Genomic DNA, 23,224 nt, shown 5'->3' on the forward strand with positions numbered 1-23,224 from the left:
TCTCAATTAGAAATATGCTTTGGGTTGGGGATTTAGCTCAGTGTAGAGCGCTTGCCAGGCAAGCGCAAGGCCCTGGGTTCGATCCTCAGCTCAAAAAAAAAAAGAAGAAAGAAATACTCTTTACTATTTCTCCTAGCTTCATAGTTTGTCAGATTCTAACTTTGGCATCTGATAAATGCAGCAGTAAAAGTTAATAATAATTTCAGGAATCATGTTTATAACTTCAAGTCTTTGATTTTAAAAATCACTTAACAGTTGTTAACATAGAAAGAGTTCCATGGCAAGTAAAATGATACAGAAACTAGCTGCTATTTGATATAAAGTAATTATAAATTCATTTCTACAATGTTATAAGCTTATCTATTTGTAAAGTAGCACCTTAAGTAAATATGTATACAAAATTTATGGAAGCAGGTGCAAGGGCAAGACACAGTCATGGCTCTAATACCTATGAGCCTCCTTTGTTATTATGATTATTACTAAAAGCTGACTTAAGAAAGATCAGATACTGTCCCTGCTGTAACAGCAATGACCCATCACACTCTTGTAAAACCTCAGGAAACATTACTAGCGGGGTTAGTAAACAGATTATGTTCTACTATCTTAGAAAGAACATTTTGACTAATAATAGCCATGTGTGCATGACTGTAGTCACAACTCAGGAGGCTGAAGACACTTGAGCCCTGGAGTTTGAGATCACACTGGGAAGCACAGTGAGACTCCATTTAAAAAGGACCAAAAAGGGGCTGGAGAGATGGCTCAGCAGCTGAGAGCACTGGCTGCTCTCCCAGAAGACCTGGGTACAATTCTCAGCACCTACACGGCAGTCCACAACTGTCTATGACTCCAGTTTCAAGGGATCTGACACCCTCACACCAATGTCCATGTAATAAAAAATTAAAAAGGACCAAAGGAAAAAAGGAAAGTTTAGAACAAAAATGTTTATCACTCGTTATTAATTTGGGGTGGAGTGAAATCTGTGAAATTACATGTCTAGAAAGCAAATTTGTACTCTGGAGTTTACAGAGAAGAGACGGGCAACTCTCAAGTTTATGTCAAGCTTCTCACTATTCACAACTGCATTCTAAATAAAGGAGTCTGATTAAAAAGTACCACGTTTGAAACTGAGTGGACTGAGCCTGGTTGTATAGAAGGCAACTTTTACCTATACCACGGGCACCAGGCACAGGAATTTCCATCTTTCTGAACAACTCGGAGGGTGAATGGATACTGATAGCCCATGCTGTCATCACTGGAAGAAGAAAATACACAAAGTCTAAGAAGCATGTCTGGTTTGAGAGCTCTTAAACTTATCCTGGAGAAGGTTTACTTTCCACAGCAGTGTGCCCATGCTAACAGCTCCATGATGCTCAGCCTAACCCATCAAACACAGCCTTGAACCTCTGGCCACACATACTAGCACATACTAGATTACCACAGGTCTTCCTCTTTTTATTTTAACTATTTTGTTTTTTTGAAACAGAGTCAAGTAGCCCAGGCTGGTCTCACACCATGTGGCTGAGGATGACCTTGAACTTTGGTCCTCCTGCCCATACCTCTCCAAAGCTGAGATTATAGGTGTGTGCCACTACACCTGGGTTAGGTAATGTTGAGGCGTGAATCCTAGGTCTTTTGTAAGCTAGGCAAGCCCTCTCCCAACTGAGTTACATCTTCAACTCACTCAATTATAGTCCACAATGTCTATTTATTCATTCATTCATTTATCTATCTATCTATCTATCTATCTATCTATCTATCTATCTATCTATTTGCTTGCTTGCTTTTTGAGGCAGGATTTTCTCTGTATAGCTCAGCTGTCCTGGAACTTATCATCACCCAGCTTAGATTCCCAGTTTTAATACCCTTTCCCCTATCTTTCTTAAAGATACACACTATCTTTAAAATTAACTTAAAAAAAAAAACAAAAACAGAACAATTATGCCTTAAAAAAAAGATTTATTTATTTATTATGTATACAGTGTTTTGTCTGCATGTATGCCTGCAGGCCAGAAGAGGGCACCAGATCTCATTATAGATGATTGTGAGCCACCATGTGGTTGCTGGGAATTGAACTCAGGACCTTTGGAAGAGCAGCCAGTGCTCTTAACTTCTGAGCCATCTCTCCAGCCCCAAACTGTGCCTTTTGAGTTCTCCAAATTTTAACAAAATCTACTAATCCTTGCCTAAAAAAGAAGCAAAATATCAAGTTGTGAATCTTAAATATATACAAATCCTGGGCTACAGGTGTAGCTCTGGGGTAGAGGTATTTAGGAAACACATGACCCTCTAAAAAGCTCCAACAAACAATTCCATCCAATTCTTGTTAATTATAATCATGAAGCTTGGGGGGCAGGGAGCAATGCAAGGACATATACTTAACAGCTTATTTGGCAACTGGGACGCTTTTGTATGGCACAGGAGCGCTTTCTATATAACCCAAATGATTACTGATGGACTTGATTGTACATTGGCATGTTCAAAGCAAGAAAATAGCAACCAAGGCATCCAAAGAAAGGGACAGAGAATAATCAATCAGCACCCTAAGAGAGGATGGAGCAGATATTCAGCTAATATAACCCCATCCTTCCTTGTTACAGTTGGATACACAATTTTTCAATACTAGGGATTAAACCTAGGGTGTTGTGCATGCTAGGCTGGCACTAGATCACTGAGCTATCCCTAAGTCTCCTCTCATTTTCATCTGGAGATAGGGTATCATACTCAGTTGTTCAGGCTAGCTGCAAACTCATTCTAGTAGAGAAGGTCTTAAATTGCTATCCTACTTACTACCTTACCCTGGGGAGCAACTTGGATTATGGGAATGAGTCCCTAGGCTTAGCTTCAGTTGGGATGTTCAAAGCCCCTAATGGACCAAATGTTGAAGGCCTGGTTCCCAGCTGGTGGTATTACTGAGTGGTGGAGGAAGCTTTAGGAGTATGAGCCTAGCAGAATAAGTTAGGTCACTGGGAGCATGTCCCTGAAGTGAACTGGGGTCTTGGTCCTTTCTTTCCTGTTTCTTGGCTACCTTGAAACAAGCAGGTTGTTCAACTGAACATTCCCCAACAAGATATACCTTGCCACAGGTGGTGCAAAGCAGTGAGGCCAATAATTATGGACTAAGACCAACCCAGAAGTATGAGCCAAAACAAACATTCCCTTTAAAATCTGGTTATCACAGGTGTTTGTAGCTAAACCTCTTCAACTCCCCTAGAACCTAGTTCTTTGTTTTCTGTCTCTATGTATTTTCTTACAGATACTTTTGAAGAGCAAAACCATTTGGTCATAGTGGCACATATCTTTAATCCCAGCACTTAGGAAGCAGAGGCAGACAGAGCTCTGTAAATTTGAGGCCAGTTTTGTATATATAGTGAGTTCCAGGATAATCAGAGCTATTTGGTGAGACCCTATCTCAAAAAGAAAAAGGAGAAAAATCAAAATTATACAGTATTTGTTCTTAAAATTGTATTATATTTTAATTATGGGTAAGTGTATATGCATGCCATGGCATACATATGGAGGGCAATTTGAGGAAGTGAGTTCTATCTTTCTACAATGTGTGTCCTGAGGATCAAACCCATAAGGCTTGGTAGCAAGTACTAATCAATACTGCTGAGCCATCTTTCCAGCTCTACTTACTCCTTTGTGTCTGGCTTTTTCAATTTAGTATAAGGTTTTCAAGCTTCATTCATGTTGTAGCATGTATCAGTGGTTCCTTACTTCTGATGTAAGTCATACTGTACTGTATATAGTACATTTTGTCTATCCATTATTTGATGGACATTTGAGTTGTTTCAACTTTTTGGCCACTGTGATCCATTAAATTCACTTGATGGACATCAGAGACATTTAGTAATTTTAGTTATAAATAGTTCAGTGTCTGTGTGCAAAAGACAAACTTGGTATCTAAGTTTTAACATCTGAAGTATTTTTTCTTTACCCCTCTTCCCTCCACATTTCCACTTATACTAATACAGACTTCACAAGATCAACATAGACCTTTTATGAAGTGCAGGTGATAGACCAGCCTGACTCCATCTTAAGGTCAGAAGCCATCTTATTACAAGGTCAAGATAAGTTTATTCCTGTTTTATGTAGAACTTAAATTTGACCAGGTCTTGACCCATTTTCTGGAATTTGACATGTTCCACACCATATACTCTGACTTCTGCCCTGATAAGATGTTCTACTACAAAATTTTGAAATGTTCATCCAAGTTTGTACATAACCAAAATTCATCTGGAAATCCCAACCCTTGAAAACTTCCTAGCCTTACATTTTTGGGGTTAATACAAACCCCACTTTCTCTTATGTTCCAGACTATTTTCTCAAGCCACACTTTAGGGAGATAGCCCTGTCTGACAAAAAAAAAAAGAAAGCTCGCATAATTTGACTAAAAAAATTTGGGTCAGTCATCTTTACTCTTGTTCAGTTGGATTAACACAGTGGGCAGTGTTCAGTCCTCCTCTGACTTTGTCTCTCTGACTTTAAACAACTGGTCATTTTCCTCTGGTTGACCATTCATTCCTTCTGTTTATTTGAGACAGGGTCTCTCTATGTAGTCTTGGCTGTCCTGGAACTCACTCTGTAGATCAGAGATCTGGTCTTGAACTCACAGAGATCCTTCTGCCTCTGCCTTCCGAGTGTTGGTATTAAAGGAGTGTAACCATTCAGTCTTAATTGGTCAGACATTACTGGCTGCTTCTTTTGCTTCCTTTCTGAACCTCTGATGTTGAAATACATCAGGAATTATGTCTTGGGCATTTTTCTATCTAACATTCTCTTAAGTAATAGTCCGTCACCTTAGGACTTTAAATATCTACTTGTTGGTATCACCTGTATTTCCAGCAAAGGACATTCAAATCCACTTCCCACATGCACAATAGCTATCTTGAATTTAACCTGTATTCCTGGCCTTCTTGCCAAAACCTGTTCCTTCTTAAATTTCTCATTTCAGAAAAAGGATATGATCAGTCACAAAATTATTCAAGCTGGAAACCTATCCTTTTTCTCAAAATCCATCCCCAGTCCAGTAGCAAATCCAGGGGAAAGTCTTCACCCAGCAGTCCCTTTCAAATTGAATCCTCCCCAAATATCACTTCTACTAAAACCAAACATCCACTAGCTAATTTGCTTATGAATTATATGCAGGTTGAAGACTTACCCTAACCTCTTATCTTAATCATCACAGGACCCTCTAACATGAGAAACGTAACTGTTTTTACTGTTATCACAGAAGCTATTTCTCACTGCCACACTAGCAAGGGAACAGGCTGCAACTCAACTGTGACAGAAGACACACTCTCAAAAGGAAGCATTTACTGATCCCACAGAACCATAGTAGACGAGCACAGAGAACACAAGAAAGGTTCTCCATCTCTGCCTAGGTTTATGAAATGACTTCCTGTGATAAGGCACAGTGTGGACACAACCCAACTGAACCATGTTGCGGCACCAGTCTTCCCAGTGCATTTCCAGATCTGTACGCGCTCACTCTCATTCTGAATCTCAGAGGACTGAGGTGGTACAAATTTCCCGGTGAAGTCACACTTTTGACTTTTGCAACAAGAAAAGACAAGGACATTACTTAAAGCATTTGAGGAGGGATTTAGGTGAGAATAAAGAATGAAAAAAAAAATCACAGGTAGGTGGCAGTGGTGGTGCACACCTTTAATCCCAGCACTTAAGGGCCAGAGGCAGGCGGATCTCTGAGTTTGAGGCCAGCCTGGTCTACAGAGTGAGTTCCAGGACAGCCAGGAATGTTACACAGAGAAACCCTGTCTTAAAAAACAAAGGCCAGGTGGTGGTGGCACACGCCTTTAGTCCCAGCACTCGGGAGGCAGAGCCAGGCAGATCTCTGTGAGTTGAGGCCAGCCTGGTCTCCAAAGCAAGTTCCAAAAAAGGCCCAAAGCTACACAGAAAAACCCTGCCTCGAGAAACCAAAACCAACCAACCAACCAAACATTTAAAAAAATTATTAGACATTAGGATGGTAAGTTGATAAATAGGTCTTCTATATCACAACATATTCATAGAAGTTATTCTTAGTATTAAGAAATCATAGGACTTGGCTTATTCTCAGAACCTACCAATCCTGTGCATGGTTACTAGCTTCTTGAGGTGGGAGAGGACTGGCCAATCGAGATACTTGAATCCAAACTGCATCATAGAGATCTTTTTTCCGGGTATGCACAGTACAAGGCACAATCAATGGCATTCCAAAGAGACTGGGTCGATTCTTCTGAGATGACAGGAAATACAGTTCTGTCCTCATCTACATGTACAAACAAGAGAAGAGAGCTGACAAGATAGGCTGCCAATTAACAGGTATTGATGTGCATTTTCAAATTAGTTACTACCACCTATACAGTTCCTCTTTGTGCTTTTTATTTTCCAAATGCCAGATTTGGTTTATAAAGCCATATACACACAAGAATGCATACACGAGGGAGCCAATGCTCTTTGGGCATTGCATGCACATGGTGCAAAGAATACATATAGGCAAAACACCCACACACATAAAATAAAATGGAAAAAAATTTAAAAAAAAGAATGCATACCACATTTAGTATTTTTATTGGGATTGTGCATCAAATTTCTGAGTAAATTTGCAGAGAACTGACATCTTTAAATATTTTCATTTAATCCAAGAACTTGATCTATTATCTTTTTAGTTTTAATTTAATTATCATTGTGTGTGTACATAAGTGTGTGTGTGGGTGTGCCATGGTATGTGCGTGGAGGTTAGGACAAGTCTGTAGAGTTGGATCTCTCCTTTTTTATTACTTAAAAATAAATAGTAATTTCTTTATTTTGAATTTTGTGTGTGTGTGTGTGTGTGTGTGCGCGTGCGTGCGCGCCCATGTGCACACCACGTATGTTCAGATGACCAGAGGCTAGAGGTCAGGTCTCCTGGAGTAGGAGCTACAGGCAGTTGCACACTACCTGGTATTGGTATTGGGAATTGAACTCAGGTTCTCTGGAAGAATAACACACAATCGTAACCACTACCTCTTCAGCTTCCAATTTTTATAACTTTTAAAAAATTTTGTGCATATTTATCTGTGTGGGTTTGTGCACATGAGAATAGGTGCCCCTTGGAGTCCAGAAGAGGGCATGGGATACTCTGGAGCTTAAGTTACAGGTGCTTGTGAGCCACTCAACATGGGTGCTGGGAAATAAAATCAGGGCCTCTGCAGGAACAGCCATGAAAATTCTCCAGTCCTCTCTTTCCACTTTTCTGTGGTCTTGAGATGAACTTAGGTCACTTGGCTAGCATGGCAAGCACCTTTATTCACTGGACCATCTTACAGACCCTATTACTTTAAGTTGTTTAACATTTTTTTATTTATTTGTATGGGTATTTTGTCTGCATGCATGTATGTTCACCATTTGTGGGCCTGGTACCTGTAGAGCCAGACAAGGGTATCAGATCCTCTGGGACTAGAGTTGCAGGCAGATGTGACTTACTAGATAGATGGTATGACTCAAACTCAGATCCTCTGGAAGAGCAGCCATTTCTCTTAACCACTGAGCTACCTCTCTAGCCAGCCCCTGTGTGTGTGTGTGTGTGTGTGTGTGTGTGTGTGTGTGTGTGTGTGTGTGTGTGTGTGTGTTTTCCCCAAGACAGAGCTTCTCTGTATAGCCCTGGCTGTTCTGGAAAACACTCTGTAGACCAGGCTGGCCTCAAACTCAAGAGTTCTGTCTGCCTCTGCCTCCCAAGTACTAGTATTAAAGGCATGCACCACTACCACATGCCCCTTTGTTTTTAAAAATTCAAAGATACCATGTTGTGGGTACTTTGCCTCCATGTATGTCTGGGCACCACATTTGTGGCTGGTACCCACAGAGGCCAGAAGAAGGGGTGGGATATCCTAGATCTGGATGGTTATGAATCATCATATGGGTGCAGGAATTGAACCTGGGTCTTCTAGAAGAGTGGCAGGTAGTTTTAATCACTGAGCAATTTCTCTAGTGCCAATATTTTCATTTAAAAATTTCCAACAATATTATTGTTTTCTATATAGGTGCCTCCCATATGATTTCTAAGTTTATTTGTATTGAAATGGATTTTTAAATACAAAATTTTTTAAATGATGGATTAAAGCATTTATAGAGGTGAATGGTGCACATCTGCCACCAAGATTTGTTTATGTCTAAATTCTGTAATTAGTAAATTCAATCTTATGTGGCAAAGAGTTTTCGCATTATGTAATTAAGAGTCTTCCCTCCTCCCTAAATTCTTTCATTTATTTTTAAGTAAGAGTTCATATTATTTTTACTTGTGTGTATATGTGTGTCTCTGTGAAATGTATGCCACATATGTCCAGTAACTAGTAGAGGCCAAAAGAGTACACTAGATTCCCAGGAGCTAGATTTACATGAGGTTGTGAGCCACTGACATGGGTGCTAGGTACCAAACTCTGGTCTTTTGGAAGAGCAGCAAACACTTTTTTTTTTGGGTTTTTCGAGACAGGGTTTCTCTGTAGCTTTGGAGCCTGTCCTGGACTAGCTCTGTAGACCAGGCTGGCCTCAAATGCACAGAGATCCGCCTGCCTCTGCCTCCCGAGTGCTGGGATTACAGGCGTGCACCACCACCGCCTGGCTAGCAAACACTTTTAAACTGCTGATTAAATCATTTCTCCAGCCCCAAGCTGAAGGTCTTTAATACGAGATCATATGATATAAAGAAACCAAGTGGGGCTGGGGAGATGGCTCAGAGGTTAAGAGCACAGGCTGTTCTTCCAGAGGTCCTGAGTTCAATTCCCAGAACCCACATGGTGGCTCACAACCATCGGTAATGAGATCTGATGCCCTCTTCTGGCCATGCAGACACATCACTGTATACATAATAAATAAATAAATAAATCTTTTTAAAAAACCCCAAAAAACCAAGTAAGAGAATGGCAGAGACAGAGGGAAAGTTCAGATGAACAGGCAGGAAATGCCGTTAGGTAGCCACAAACTAAGGGAGGCTCAGAAATACAAAGAAAAATGGGCCAAGAAGAGTCCCCTAGAGTCTTTGGAGGGAAATAGCTCTGTTGGTATCTTGATTTCAGACTTCTGGTCTCTAGACTGTAAAGGAATTTCTGTTAAGCCATAGTTTGTTTTAATTTGTTACAAAAGTCCTTGGAAATTAACAGTACCTTACCTATAAGTTCATTTCTCTTGTTATAGTTAATGTACTTAATATTATTTTTTAAAAAGATTTATTTATTTATTATGTAGACAGTGAGTGTTCTGCCTGTAGGCCAGAAGAGGGCACCAGATCTCATTGTAGATGGTTGTGAGCCACCATGTGGTTGCTGGAAATTGAACTCAGGACCTCTGGAAGAACAGTCAGTGCTCTTAATCTCTGAGCCATCTCTCCAGCCCCCATACTTATTTTTTTTAACACACTAATTTTGTTTCTCCTTAAAGCTCATTTCCTTTTCCTTTCTAATTTCCCTTTAAACATTTTAAAAAATACATAATTTATTTTTATTTTATGTTCAATGGTGTTTTGCCTGCATATATGTCTGTATGAGGGTGATATTGGAACTGGAGTTACAGACAGTTGTGAGCTGCCATGAGAACAGGGCATAGAGCCTGGAAGAGCAGCCAGTGCTCGTAACTGTTGAACCATCTCTCCAGCCTGACTTTTTCTTTTTTTCTTTTTTTGAAAGTCTTATTATGTAGGCCAAGGCCTAGAACTCAAGGTCATCCTGTTTCAGCAACTTAAGTGCTAAGATTACAGCTATGTACCATATGTACCATATTTTCTTATATGAGCAGGGCAGTACATTTTAGCCAACAAACATAATAAATGAGAATTTGAGAACCTAGTGTGATTATTTCTCTTGTTCTTTCTCTTCTGCCCTAGACTAGAGATCAGTGCTAGAGATTAAACCTTGGACTCTTTTTCATTCTAGGCAAACACTCTACTACTAAATAATACCTTTTACTTATTTTATTTTTATTTTTTTGAGACAGGATCTCTAGTCATGGCTGACCTGAAACTTGCCATGTAGACCACGTTGGCCTCAAACTCCCAGATATCCATCTGCCTCTGCCTCCTGAGTACTGGGATTAAATGCGTGCCTACTCCAACTCTTCTATTTTATAAAACGATAATAGCAAAGCTCAAAGGGCTCAATGGCTATTTAGTAGCAGGACTAGGGCCATAATATAGTTGCTCAGTTACTAGCCAATTGCTCGTTCCCCTTTTCTGAGTACCCAACTATACCTCAATCATTATCAGTTTTCATTTTCTTTTTCATATTTGTGTGTGAGTGCAATGATGATGGAAACAACCCTTGATCACGCTTTTACATTTGTTTTGTTTTATCAAGACAGGGTTTCTCTGTGTAGCTTTGGCTGTCCTCAAACTGGCTCTGTAGACCAGGCTGACCTCAAACTCACAAAGACGTGCCTGCCTCTGCCTCTCAGAGGCCCCACCATAGCACAATATTCTTGACCACTTTTAAACCTGTTAATTCAGGCAGCTTCTCTTAATTAAATCTGGAGTTTGCAATACAACGAGTCTTGCTAACCAGTTTATCCTGGGGATTTCCTGTCTCTGTCTTCTGAGCTGAAATGACAAGTAGGCCAAGACAACCCACCTGGCATTTACACAGGTTCTGGGAATCCAAACTCTTGTCCTCATGGTTGCCTGGCAAGTGCTGTAACCACTGAGCCATCTCATTAACCTCCTCCTCCCAAACATAAAAAAGGGGGGTGGGGCTTAGAGAGATGGCTCAGCAGTTAAGAGCATGGGTTGTTCTTCCAGAGGACCTGGGATCAATTCCCAGCACCCACATAGCAGCTGACAACTGTCTGTGATTCCAAGATTAGACAAACATGTAGGCAAAACACCCATGCACATGAAATAAAAATAAATCTTTTATAAAAGATTTATTTTTATTTTATTTTATTTTACGTGTATAGGCCCCCCATGGAGGCCAGAAGAGGATACTAGGTCTCCTAGAACTATAGTTATAATAGGTCATAAACTGCTAGTGCTCTTAACCAATGAATCACTTCTTCAGTCCCACCCTCACTTTTTTTTAATTAGAAAAAAATTAAAAAGTTAGCCTTCAATGGAAGGCTAGTTTAGCAAGGGAGGAATTACAAAAAACTTGTCAAAAAAACCTTTTTGTGTCCTCCAAAAAGCACACAATGTTAATAATAAAACCTTTTCCAAAGGTGCTCACATTTATATGGCAGAGATAAGTCTATACATGTAGGACACACATTCTAGAAGAAAGCAGTACTTGGGTGTACTGGCTACCCAGTTCACTCTTTTATTTTTTGTATGTTTGAGACATGTTCTTAATACTTAGCTCAGGTTAGCCTTTACTTGTTATGTAACCCAGGCTGGCCTCCGAATCATGATTCTCCTGCCTCAGCCTCTCCAGTGCTGAGGATTGCAGGTGTGCAACACCCTCCATCTATCATTCTGCTGCCTCTTAACAGTAAAGAATGTCGAGGTTGGGGATTTAGCTCAGTGGTAGAGCACTTGCCTAGCAAGCGCAAGGCCCTGGATTCAATCCTCAGCTCCAAAAAAAAAAAAAAAAAGTCATTTCATATAATAGCAGCCACATATGACAAGGAATCCTGATTCTAACACTTAAATAATCATATATGATATAATGAGAGTACATTTAAGAAAGATGAGGAAGAGACAAAATGGTTGCATTTCACCAGTGATAGTTGACAGGACCAGTAATCACTTGCCCAACATTTAACTAACCATTTTTCGATGGACTGCAATGATGTAGCCTGTAAATGGGTCATCAGGAAGAGGTGGCATATGACCATTCACCACTCCATTTGTGATGTTCTTCTCAGTTCCACATGGTACAACTGTACTTGGCATTCCATTGGGGATGAATATAGGTCGAGGCAGGTCCCCATTGGTAGTCAGGGTGAACAGTCCATTTGTAGATGGAGAAGAGGAGCAATCTATAAATTTAGAGATGTGCACAGTATCATAACCTTGTATCACCATCATCTTTTTCTTTTCTCAAGTATTATAAGTGTTTTGAACATTGACAGTATAGACTCCCTAATTCAGGACAGGGAAAACTCACAGACCAACAAATAATTCTATTTATTGGAAAATTTAAAGTCTAGAATTTACTTATTTTACTTTTATTTATTTATCTATTTATCTATTTATTTATTTATTTATTTATCTATTTATTTATTTATCTATTTATCTATTTATTTATTTATTTATTTATTTATTCCAAGACAGGGTTTCTCTGTGTTGTTTTGGTGCCTGTCCTGGATCTCACTCTGTAGACTAGGCTGGCCTCGAACTCACAGAGATCTGCCTGCCTCTGCTTCCTGAGTGCTGGATTAAAGGCATGCACCACCACTGCCCTAGAATTTATTTTTATAACTCACACTTATGACTAAAGGACAAAGAAAGACAAGTGTGGTAACTGTTAAGTAGTGCTTCTGCAGCAATCCCAAGAGTATCATGTGTTGCACAAACATCTCTACCATTCATTTTCTCTTTCCTCTAAAATTTCCTATTCTCAAAATATTCTATTCAATCTGGCCCTAAGCCAACTGTTAATTTTTAAATGAAAACAAAGATAAAAATGCATTCCCTTAGTGACTAAGGCCTAGTCTAAATAACTACATTTCAAGTGCTCAATAGCCCATGCAAGTGATAGATACTGTATTGGACAACAGAGATGCTAGTTTCCATCATTGCAAAGACCCATCAAACAATTCTAATAGAAAACATGAAATTATCTACTAACTCACCATCACCATAACTGTTACATGCCAGTGAGAGGAGCATCACTTCTTATGAAGTCCTTTATAGTAGGAGAATTAATCTAATAGTAACCTGTCAAGGAAGAATCCCTGGGCATAATGGTTTACACCTGTTATCTTAGTACTTGGAAGCCAGAGGCAGGAGGATCATGAATTTGATGGTATCTCTGACTAAACAGTGAGATCTGGACAAATGTGAGATACACATTGTGTCAAAAAACTAAGGGCTATATTGTATATCATTTTTCCTCCCAACTGAAACATTTTCCTAAGAGGAAAGGGGAAGGCCAGGAGATCAAGCAACAAATAAAATGTCACATGTCTGACAAAGTGGGAACTTGTGAAACTCTGGGAGGCCCTTTGCAGCCTTATAAAAGCAGTAAATAAATGTGGGGAAGGAGACTCTGAACAGCTAAGATGCTGGTGTAGAGATTTCTTGGACTGGGGAGCTGCCTCAAGCTGTGCAGAGGGCTCCAGGATACAGATTTCTTGAGTCTTCACTAGGGGAAGGAGGGCTTCTAGGTGATGAGCTGCTTTTTTGAGTCATCTCTGCTCCTGTAAGTAACCCCAATACAAACTCACTGGTTCACCAAATTGGACTTTAGTGCAGTCACTACTTCTGATCTCATGCTTTTACTTTTTGGGGTTAGTAGACATGTATATGTGGGGTCTCCTCAGGAAAGTCCTCTTACACAAAATGCTACCAAGAGGTATAGTGTAACATTGGACTAGCATGTCTAAGATCTTAGGTTAGACACTTAGCACCACAACAAAAGGACAAAGTTTATGAAGCCCAAAGGACTATGTAGTAACCAGACAGACAGATTCCTATTACTAAATTTAGTGTCTCTATTTTCTGGTACTATGTTCCTCTCATACTATTTGTGCCATCTCACCATTACAAACAGAGTTAAAAGAGATGGAATACTAATGGTATGTTTATGAGCTAAGAGCTATTACTTAGCTTGTTTATTTACAGGTTGTGAAATTTAGATTTCTCATCAATCAAAAGAAAAATCTGAGTCAAATGATTATATTAGAATTCCTACAAAAAGCTCCAGTCAAAGGTTCCTGCTGTGATTTTAATCCCAGCACTCAGATCTCTGTGATTCAAGATCAGTCTGGTCTACAAAAAGAGTTCCAGGACAGCCAGGGATACATAGAGAAACCCTGTTTCAGAAAACAAACAAACAATATATATTAATTCTTAGTCCAAATATTATTACATTTATGTATGTATTCATGTATGTGTGTGCAAGCACATGCCACAGCATACATGTGGTAGTCAGAGAATAATTTACAGGAGTCAGTTCTCTCCTTCCACTATGTGAGTCTTGAGGACTGAACTCAGGTCATCAGGCTTGGATCAGGCTTAGCTGCAAGTCCCCTCATCAAGCTGAGCTGTTTTGCTGGCCCTAGACCAAAGTTTAATACTGAGATCCTGAGAATTAAGTCTAATTCTACCTTACCTGTCTGTATTGGACTACACGCTGACACTGGAGATGCAAGAATGGGAATTTCAAATGCACACAAATATCCACTCACTGAGAGCCGAACTTTTTGGTTGTCCTGAGGGAAGTTCTACAAAAAAAGAAAAAAGGAAAAGAAAAAAAGGAAAAGAAAAAAATTATCTCTGTGATATATAGCATTTTTTTTGAAGATAAGGTTTCACTATGTAGCTCTAGTTGTTCAGGAATTCAGGAACTCACCATGTAGAGCAAGCTAGCCTTGAGTTCACAGAGATCTGCCTGCTTCTACTTCTGCTGGGATTGAAGATATGCACCACCACATCAGTAAAACAATTTTCCTTGGCCAACTAAAGATGAATGTTGGATAAAGTAACTTATAATTCACACCCCCTGCCCAAAGAAAACTCTTATTCCTGTCCATGGGAAGGAAGTATACTGTGGGTGATTGAAAGTTAACCTTTTGTCTCAACTATCTAAACTGCAAACCCCAATAGATCTCTTTATATTATAGATATATAAAAAGGCCGGGTGGTGGTGGTGCATGCCTTTAATCCCAGCACTTGGGAGGCAGAGCCAGGTGGATCTCTGTGAGTTCGAGGCCAGCCTGGTCTACAGAGCAAGATCTAGGACATCACAAAAGCTACACAGAGAAACCCTGTCCCCAAGAAACCAAAAATCAATGCAGCCTGGGTATGGTGACACACACTTTTAATCCCAGAAGAGACTCACAAATCTCTGTGAGTTCAAGGCCAGCCTGATCTACACAGTAAGATTCAGGTCAGCCAAGGCTACACAGAGTGAGACTCTGTTTCAAGAAAACAACAATAACAAAAATGTCAACCTGGTAGGGCTCTGTTCAGAAGGCACAAATCTGTAGTCACAATGATTAGAAGGTAGGAGAAAGGTGAATTTTCTTTTTTTTTCCTTTTTCCCCCCATTTTGAGACATAGTTTCTCTAGTTGTCATGGAACTTGCTCTGTAGACCAGATTCACCTGCCTCTGCCTCTCAGTGCTGGGATTAAAGGCGTGTGCCACCACAGCTGTATTTTCCTATTTTCTAATTCTTTAGCATTTTGAAAAGTAAAACCTACAGTACAAAGGGGACTAGAGAGATGGCTCAGCAATAAAAAACAATTGCTCTTGTTGATGATCCAGAATTGGATCTCAGCACTAACATGGCACCTCACAACCACCAGAATCTACAGTTCCAAGAGATTCACTGCTCTCTTCTGACCTCCTCAGGTCCCAGGTACATATGTAGTGCATATTCAGACACCATGATCTGTAGATGCAAGTCCATTATAAAATGGAACAGTATTTACATATAGCTTATGCATATCTTCCACTGTATTCAAATAACCATTACATAATTCATAACAGGAAAAAATTTGATGTAAACAGTTGTAAAGATTATTGTTTAAGGAATAATGACAAGGAAAAAAACCTAAACATGGTTCAGTGCAGTATTTTATTATCTGAATATCTTTGATCTGTGACTGCATAAGAGACTAAAACAAAAGCTTCTAGTGTAAAGGGCTGATCTATGTTTATAAATACATATTCATAAATATAGAAGAGCTGGAGAGACGGTGTAGCTGTTAAGAATACTGGCTGCTCTTCCAGAGGACCCAGGTTTGAATCCAGCACTTATATCGAAGCTCACTATTGTCTGTAGCTCCAATTCTAGGAGTATCTTCTGGCCTTTGCAGGCACCAGACATGTACATGGTACAAAAACATATATAGGCAAAATACACACACATCAAAAAGAAAAGAAGTCTGGAGAGATGGCTCAGGAGGAGATGGGAATGGAGGGGAGGGGCTGGGGGGAAGATGGGGGCGGGACGGGGGAGGACAGGGGAACCCATGGCTCATGTGTAAAATTAAAACACAAATATAATAAATTTAAAAAAAAAAAAAAAAGAGCACATACTTCTCCAGAGGACCTGAGTTTAATTCCTAGTAACTACATCAGGTAACTCTAGTTCCAGGGGGATCTGGCCTCTGAAGGCACCTCTACTCCAGTGCACATACCCACACATAGATACATATAAATACATATAATTAAAAATAAAATTAAAAAGGAATAAAAAATTTTAAAACTATAGAAAGTAACTGAAGAAAAATTCTAGTGACAGTTGATGGGGAAAACTTAACCATATATTAAAATAGCTACCCTTTATATGAGCAGCCCTAGATAACTCCCTTATCTCAAAATGCCACTATCATTTATTATTCCTCTGTTCTAGTGGCCAGCCCTTTCAAATTTCTTGATTTGAACATGGTAAACAGGGCCTGGAGAGATGGCTCAGCTGTTAAGAGCACTGGGTGTTCTTCCAGGGGACCCTGGTTCAATTACCAACACTTACAAGGCAGCTCACAACTGTTTGTAACTCCAGTTCCTAGGGATCTGACACCCTCACACAGACAAACACACAGGCAGAACACCAATGTACATAAAATAAAAATAAATAAATAAATAAAAAAAGAGCCAAGCAGTGGTGGCACATGCCTGTAATTCCAGCACTGGGGAGGCAGAGGCAGGTGGATCTCTGTGAGTTCGAGGCCAGCCTGGTCTACAGAGCTAGTCCAGGACAGCCTCCAAAGCTAGAGAAACCCTGTCTCGAAAAACGAAGGTGTTGGGGATTTAGCTCAGTGGTAGAGTGCTTGCCTGCCCTGGGTTCGGTCCTCAGCTCCAGTTTAAAAAAAAAAAAAAAAAGAAAAGAAAATGGCATACAATCTGAGGGTGGTGGCAAATGCCTTTAATCTCAGCAGAGTCAAGTGGATTTATTAAGATTTTGAGACCAGCCTGTTCTACATAGTGAGCTCCAGGACAGCTGGGGTTTTGCAGTGAGACCATGTCTCAAAAAGAAAAAAGGAGAGAGGAAAGGAGGAAGGGAGAGAGGGAGAATGATATACACATATTTTTTTGTTTTGGCTTTAGTGTGTGTGTACTCAAACACACACACTACAGCCCCATGTGTGGAAGTCAGAGGACAACTTTCAGGAGTCAGCTACCATGTCTACCATGTGGGTCCTAGGGTCATCAGACTTGGGGATAAGTGCCTTTACCCACTCAGCCATCTCACTGGCCCTTGTTTTTGTTGTTTCGTATCTCCCCTTGATTATTTAAGTGTGGTGGTTTGAATAAGAATGATCCCCATAGGGAATGCTTAGTCATTACAGAGAGGCATTATTGGAGAAGGATTAGGAGGTGTGGCCTTCTTGGAGGTAGTGTGTCACTGGAGGTGGATTTTTGGTTTCAAAAACCCAAGCCAGGCCCACTGTCACTCTTTCTTCTCAATGCCGCTGATCAGGATGTAGAACTCTCAGCTACGTCTCCAGCAACATATCTGCTTGTGTGCCACTGCTGCAGGCAGCAGGAAAATGTCATGGAACCCAGCTACTATCACAAAAACTACTTCTTGGAAAGGTCAAGGACGTCTCCAAAGGTCAAGCCATGGCTAAGAAGTCTTGGTGATATTTTAGCTTTTGTATATATATTAGCCGATTTCCTGCAATGATTTTCTTGTATGCTATGTATGCTTTCAAGAACTCATAACAGTGTATTTTATCTGAAATACCTATCAAGCATCCAAGGCCAAACAATCTCTGGAATTAAGGCAAAATAAACTCAGACCCTCCTTTCTTATACAGCCTTAGTGGGGGTTTTTTGTTGTTGTGGTTGTTTGTTTTTTTGTTATGTTTTGTTTTGTTTTTCGAGACAGGGTTTCTCTGTTTAGCTTTGGTCCCTGTCCTGGAACTCGCTCTGTAGCCCAGGCTGGCCTCGAACTCACAGAGATCCACCTGGCTCTGCCTCCTGAGTGCTGGGATTACAGGCGTGTGTCACCACCGCCCGGCCTGAGAAAACTCTTGTCTGCCTTTATAACCCTGTAAGAATTCAAGTCTGGTGACTTTGCTTTGGCTAGAGCACCGCTTTTGCATGGATATATAACTGTAAGCCTCAGAAACTTAGGGAGGATTTTGGAGATTTTGACTGGAGAACTAGAATGAGATGGAAGATGAGGAAGAGCCAGATGGGGAAGAATGAGATGAGAGAGACCAAGATGGGGCAGAACTGAGATGAGAGAATTAAGACAGAACTTAGAGGGGACAGCAGATAAAGGTAGAGAGAAATCAGGCAAGAGAGGAGCTAGGCATGACAGCAGAACTGAAGCTGTATAGATAGGATGTTATCCCAGAGGAATAAAGTAAAAGGACAAAGATCTTGGTATGCTTAGATTTCCCAAAAATAATTCTCGCCATTTGTAGCTTCTCTTCTGGGCCCCTGGGAAGAAGATTATTAAGGCTGGTCTTTAATAATATTCAAGATGCCACCATGATTCCTTGTGATGATGATAGTAAACTAAACCTTGGAAACTGTAAACAAGCCTCAATTAAATGCCTTCTTTTATAAGAGTTGCCTTGGGGCCGGGGCGGTGGTGGTGCACGCCTTTAATCGGCAGAGGCCACTGGGCTACCAAGTGAGTTCCAGGAAAAGGAGCAAAGCCACACAGAGAAACCCTGTCTCAAAAAACAAAACAAAACAAAACAAAAAAAAAAGAGGAAGAGTTGTCTTGGTCATGGTGTCTCTTCACAGCAAAACACCAACTAAGACAGAAGCTGGTACAAGAAGTGGGGTATTGCTGTGATGGGCCTGACCGTACTGCTTGTTTGTAGAATGTGAACTTTGGATTAGGAAAGCAATTGAAATGCTTTAAGCAGGGCTTAATGGGGCCATTCTAGTAGGAGCTTGAAAGACAGTGGTGCTGAGGGTGATTATGTGGACTGTGGGAGCTAAGCAATAGAATACTAAGACATTAATATAATAACTGATGTCACTGAGAAACCTATCTTTGAAGAATAGAGTCAGATTTCTTAGAAAGAGCAATTAATATTACCTTTATGTTGGAACTATGTACTTCTGCAAGAAGGATTTGTTCTGATTTAAGTCCACAGAGATCACTTAGCTGCTTTTTCAAACCTGTGTACTTTTCATCCATATTCAGTCTTAGTCCATATCGTACTGGGGTAGTACCATCTAATTTAATTACTAAAAGAAAAAAGACTTTTTATTAGTAAAATTCAGGTTACAATGAAAGTGTTACATAATACCACAACAGATATATCTGACTTGCAAGTAGCAAATATTTTAGCCTAGAATTTTTATATGTAAATGATAAAATGAAACTTAGGAATACTATTGAGTGAAAATAAGAATTTTTTATAGTCATCTGACAAAGAAGTCTGATTGGCTTTATAAGCTTTCAAAGAGTTTCTGCTCTGACTGGAATAAAGAAAAGCACCAATGAGCACAAACAAACGGGCCCTGCTCTAAATCTTTGGAGTCTGAAATTGTGCCTTACTGTGGAGTGCTTAATTATAACATGCTGACTACTCATATTTATGATAACTCATTGCCAACAAATAAACTATAAATTCATACTAGAAAATAATGAAAATGAATCTTTTTTTTCAGAACTCTGTGACCTACCTGTTATTTCTAAGTGCATATAACTGTCCATTGGAAGTGGTAAAGACAGAAAATTGAAAGGGTCAAATCGGACACTTATATGCCCACATGTCTTGCATTTCACTTGGGATCTTAGCTGACCATGGAACAAGTCCACAACAATTGATCTATTTCTCCTTAGATGGTTGTCCCAGGCCTATGAAGGAAAAACGAAATTTTATTTTCAAAATTCAAACACAATCTAAAAATACTGGTTAAGTAGATTGGATTTAAACTCTAACCATAGAAAATTCTTGTTCAAATTTAAATTGTGCCACATGTATTTGTGGTCTGAACATTGTATTTATTACTTTTATAAGAAACTCAAAACCAAGCAAGGCATGGTTTGTGTACATCTTTAATCCTAGCACTCTGGAGGCAAAGCAAGCAGATCTCTGTGAGTCTGAGGCCAGCCTGGCCAACACAGCAAGTTCCAGGACAGCCAGGGCTACATAAAGAGACCCAACTACACACCATATACTACCAAATAAAACCTGTAGATCCAGGAATGGGTTACATCTTTTTGAATTGTTGGCCAAAGAGGTCTCATAGACTCCCCGAAACATCACAGGTTACTGCCACTACTATCTGTTACCTCTACAACCTGAAGTTATCACAGAGTTATATAACTGAACATGGAGAAATTGAGCTGGTACTTAACTCTAAGCTTCACCTTTACTGACTCATGTTTATAATACCAGAAGGCACTATACACACTACAGGAAGAGAAAAGTAATCATCAATCTTACTCAGCTATGAACCTTGTGAACTATAATAGTGATTTGCCTGCAATATATACCCATTCATGCAATAGTGGCACAATATGTTTTAGGGGTGACCAACCTACCTTTTGATTGTACATAAGGCCTGCTCCATAAGATGAAATTTGACACTGTTAATGAGGTCAAGGATCTGAGACTAGATAGGTGATAGGCCCTATGGGAAAACCTACAGTTTTCTACTAAATGAACATAGCAATAAAATGAGTCCTAACAACATATTGTTATACTCATAGATCAGTGCCTTGATAAACACTCATCAGAGAAACCTCTTCTTTTTTTTTGTTTTTTGTTTTTTCATGACAGGGTTTCTCTGTGTAGCTTTGCACCTGTCCTGAAACTCGCTTTGTAGACCAGGCTGGCCTCAAACTCAGAGATCCACCTGCCGCTGCCTACCGAGTGCTGGGATTAAAGGTGTTTGCCACCAACGCCCGGCAGAGAAGCCTCTTCTTGAAGTAGATGGGAATTAAGACAGAGGATCCACAATGGAACAACATGCATAGATTGAGAGACTCTGGAGCAGTCATTACTAAATAGAATGTCTTTATCACACCCCTGCTCTCAAGGCTCAGGGATCTATGAGGAAGTTGGGCAGAAAGATAAGATACAGAGGTGGAAGAATTCAAGGAAACAGTGTTTTCCAGAAACAACAGGGCTGGGTGCACATACATACGAATTCACAGAAACTGTGATAGCACACAGGAGATCTGCCTAAGTTCAAACCAGACAACATCCTAGAACAGACAAGGGGAAGAGGGCATAAAATCCAAGGCCCAATGCGCAGTTGATAGCTGCTAGGACTGTCAAAACTAGTTTTCTCGAACAAAGTGACACTGGGTATGTTAACCATATCCCATGGCAGGCACATGCTCAGGAACAGTTGGCCAACAAAACACAGACAGACTCAGTATTAACCTAAGTGTTTGCCTGTATCCCAGCACTGGTGAGGTGGAGACAGGAGGATCCCTAGAGCCTTCTGGCTAGGTAGTCTGCAAAATGAGTGAACTACAGGTTCAGTGAGAGACACATCTAAAAACAAGGTGGGACATAGATTAAGAAGACATCTAACTTGAACCTCTAATCTCTACATTGCCTGTGCACACATACACTGCTCAGTTTATCCACCAAAAGGCATAAAAAAAAAATGTTGAGCTAAGTCAGTAGAACACAAGACCTTTTAAAAACAACAAAAGACACTCTAACAAACCTCTGCAGCCACTTCCCAGTCAGGTCGTCCATCACTGTCTTTTAGTTCCACATATGGCTTTTCATGGACTCGGTTGAGATCTTCATGAAGACCATCCAAGAGGAAAGCCAGAAGTTCTTGGGAGTCTTGTTGCTGGAATCCATTAAACCTGGGAGCATATTTTGCTATTGTCCACTATAAAAATGAACAGTAGCTGTCATTATTTCCTATCTTATAAAATTTGGAACAAGCACGTTCTATAATTCAATCATAGATAAGCATCAGAAAGAAAGTAAATGGCATAATATTTAGTCTTTCTCTATTTCAGCAAACAAATTCTGGATAAGAATTTACTCTAACTTTAATCTTAAGTGACCAAAAAAATGACAGGCATTTTGGCCAATGGTGTTTCCCAGTCTGATACCATCTGTTTGAATGAAAATGGCCCCCAAAGGCCTATAGGGAGTGGCACTATTGGGGGTATGGTCTTGTTGGGGTGGGTGTGGCCTTGTTGGAGGAAATGTGTCACTGGCAGTGGGATGTGAGGTTTCAGCTCAAGCCAGGTGCAGTACCTCTCTCTTGCTTCTACCTGCTGATCCAGCTGTAGAACTCTCAACCACCTCTCCAGTACTATGTTCGTCTGTGTGCCATCATGCTTCCTACCATAATAATTAGTCAAGACCTCTGAACTGTAAGCCAGCCCCAATTAAATGTTTTTATAAGAGTTGCTGTGGTCATGATGTCTCATCACAGGAATAGAACCCTAAAACACCACTGAAGCAAACAGTTCTTTATTCACACAGATACTTAATTTGTATTTATGAATTTGCATTTATAGAAATAGTAAAAAAATATATCAGGTATAATTAGGTGGTCTATGCTAGCAGTCAAGGAGCACCAAAATGGTTTACTCTTCATACAAGTAAAGCAGTTGGTAAATCTGTAAAATGAACAATGTCTCAAAGAGGTGCTGTTTCTTTGATCTTTTCTTCCTGTTCATTACATACACAGCAGTATTTTGCATTTATTTGAACACATACAAATTTGGGTATCTAGGATACTTAGTGAAATTTTAAAAATTGATTAAAAAAGTTAAACAGAGAAAATGTGCAATAGAAGTGATAAAAGATTCATTAGAGAATTACATATTTTCATATTATTTTAGTCTGCTTACCCGAAGCTTTAATGGGGCAACATTCTTCTGAGTTCCACTCCAAAGTTCCTGCACCAAATCGCCATAGCATTTAGCCATATGACCTTTCATACCAATGGGATTTGTCCTAGAAGTTTGAGAGGGAAATTTGTTGCCAAAGATTCTCCATAATTCACAATCACATGGGCACAAAACTACCTATCAAGAGACATATCCCTTGGCCCTTAAGTCATATTCGATAAGGCAATGAAATAACATTTTCTCCTTCAAGTTAAAGGAAGAAGAGATTTAAGCAATATTGGATTCAGATCAAAACTAGAGGATAAACTTTGACCCAAAGCCAGTGGGTCAAAAAGAT

At 39.9% G+C, this 23,224-nt stretch overlaps 1 protein-coding gene across 1 annotated transcript in view; it reads right to left on the minus strand.

Moving 5' to 3' along the window:
- The window catches only part of Usp32 (ubiquitin specific peptidase 32), a 152,570-nt gene that overhangs the window by 19,555 nt on the left and 109,791 nt on the right, over positions 1 to 23,224 (minus strand). The window contains exons 21-28 of the mRNA XM_036195555.1: positions 22,888 to 22,993; positions 21,735 to 21,908; positions 19,731 to 19,905; positions 19,138 to 19,289; positions 14,238 to 14,349; positions 11,729 to 11,940; positions 6,087 to 6,271; positions 1,166 to 1,252 (exon numbers count right to left, since the gene is read on the minus strand). Coding sequence (XP_036051448.1) covers positions 1,166 to 1,252; positions 6,087 to 6,271; positions 11,729 to 11,940; positions 14,238 to 14,349; positions 19,138 to 19,289; positions 19,731 to 19,905; positions 21,735 to 21,908; positions 22,888 to 22,993 — 1,203 coding nt within the window. The remainder of the gene's footprint in view (positions 1 to 1,165; positions 1,253 to 6,086; positions 6,272 to 11,728; positions 11,941 to 14,237; positions 14,350 to 19,137; positions 19,290 to 19,730; positions 19,906 to 21,734; positions 21,909 to 22,887; positions 22,994 to 23,224) is intronic.

The sequence above is a fragment of the Onychomys torridus genome, chromosome 8 (genome assembly GCF_903995425.1).
Source record: "Onychomys torridus chromosome 8, mOncTor1.1, whole genome shotgun sequence".
Classification (NCBI taxonomy): Eukaryota; Metazoa; Chordata; class Mammalia; order Rodentia; family Cricetidae; genus Onychomys; species Onychomys torridus.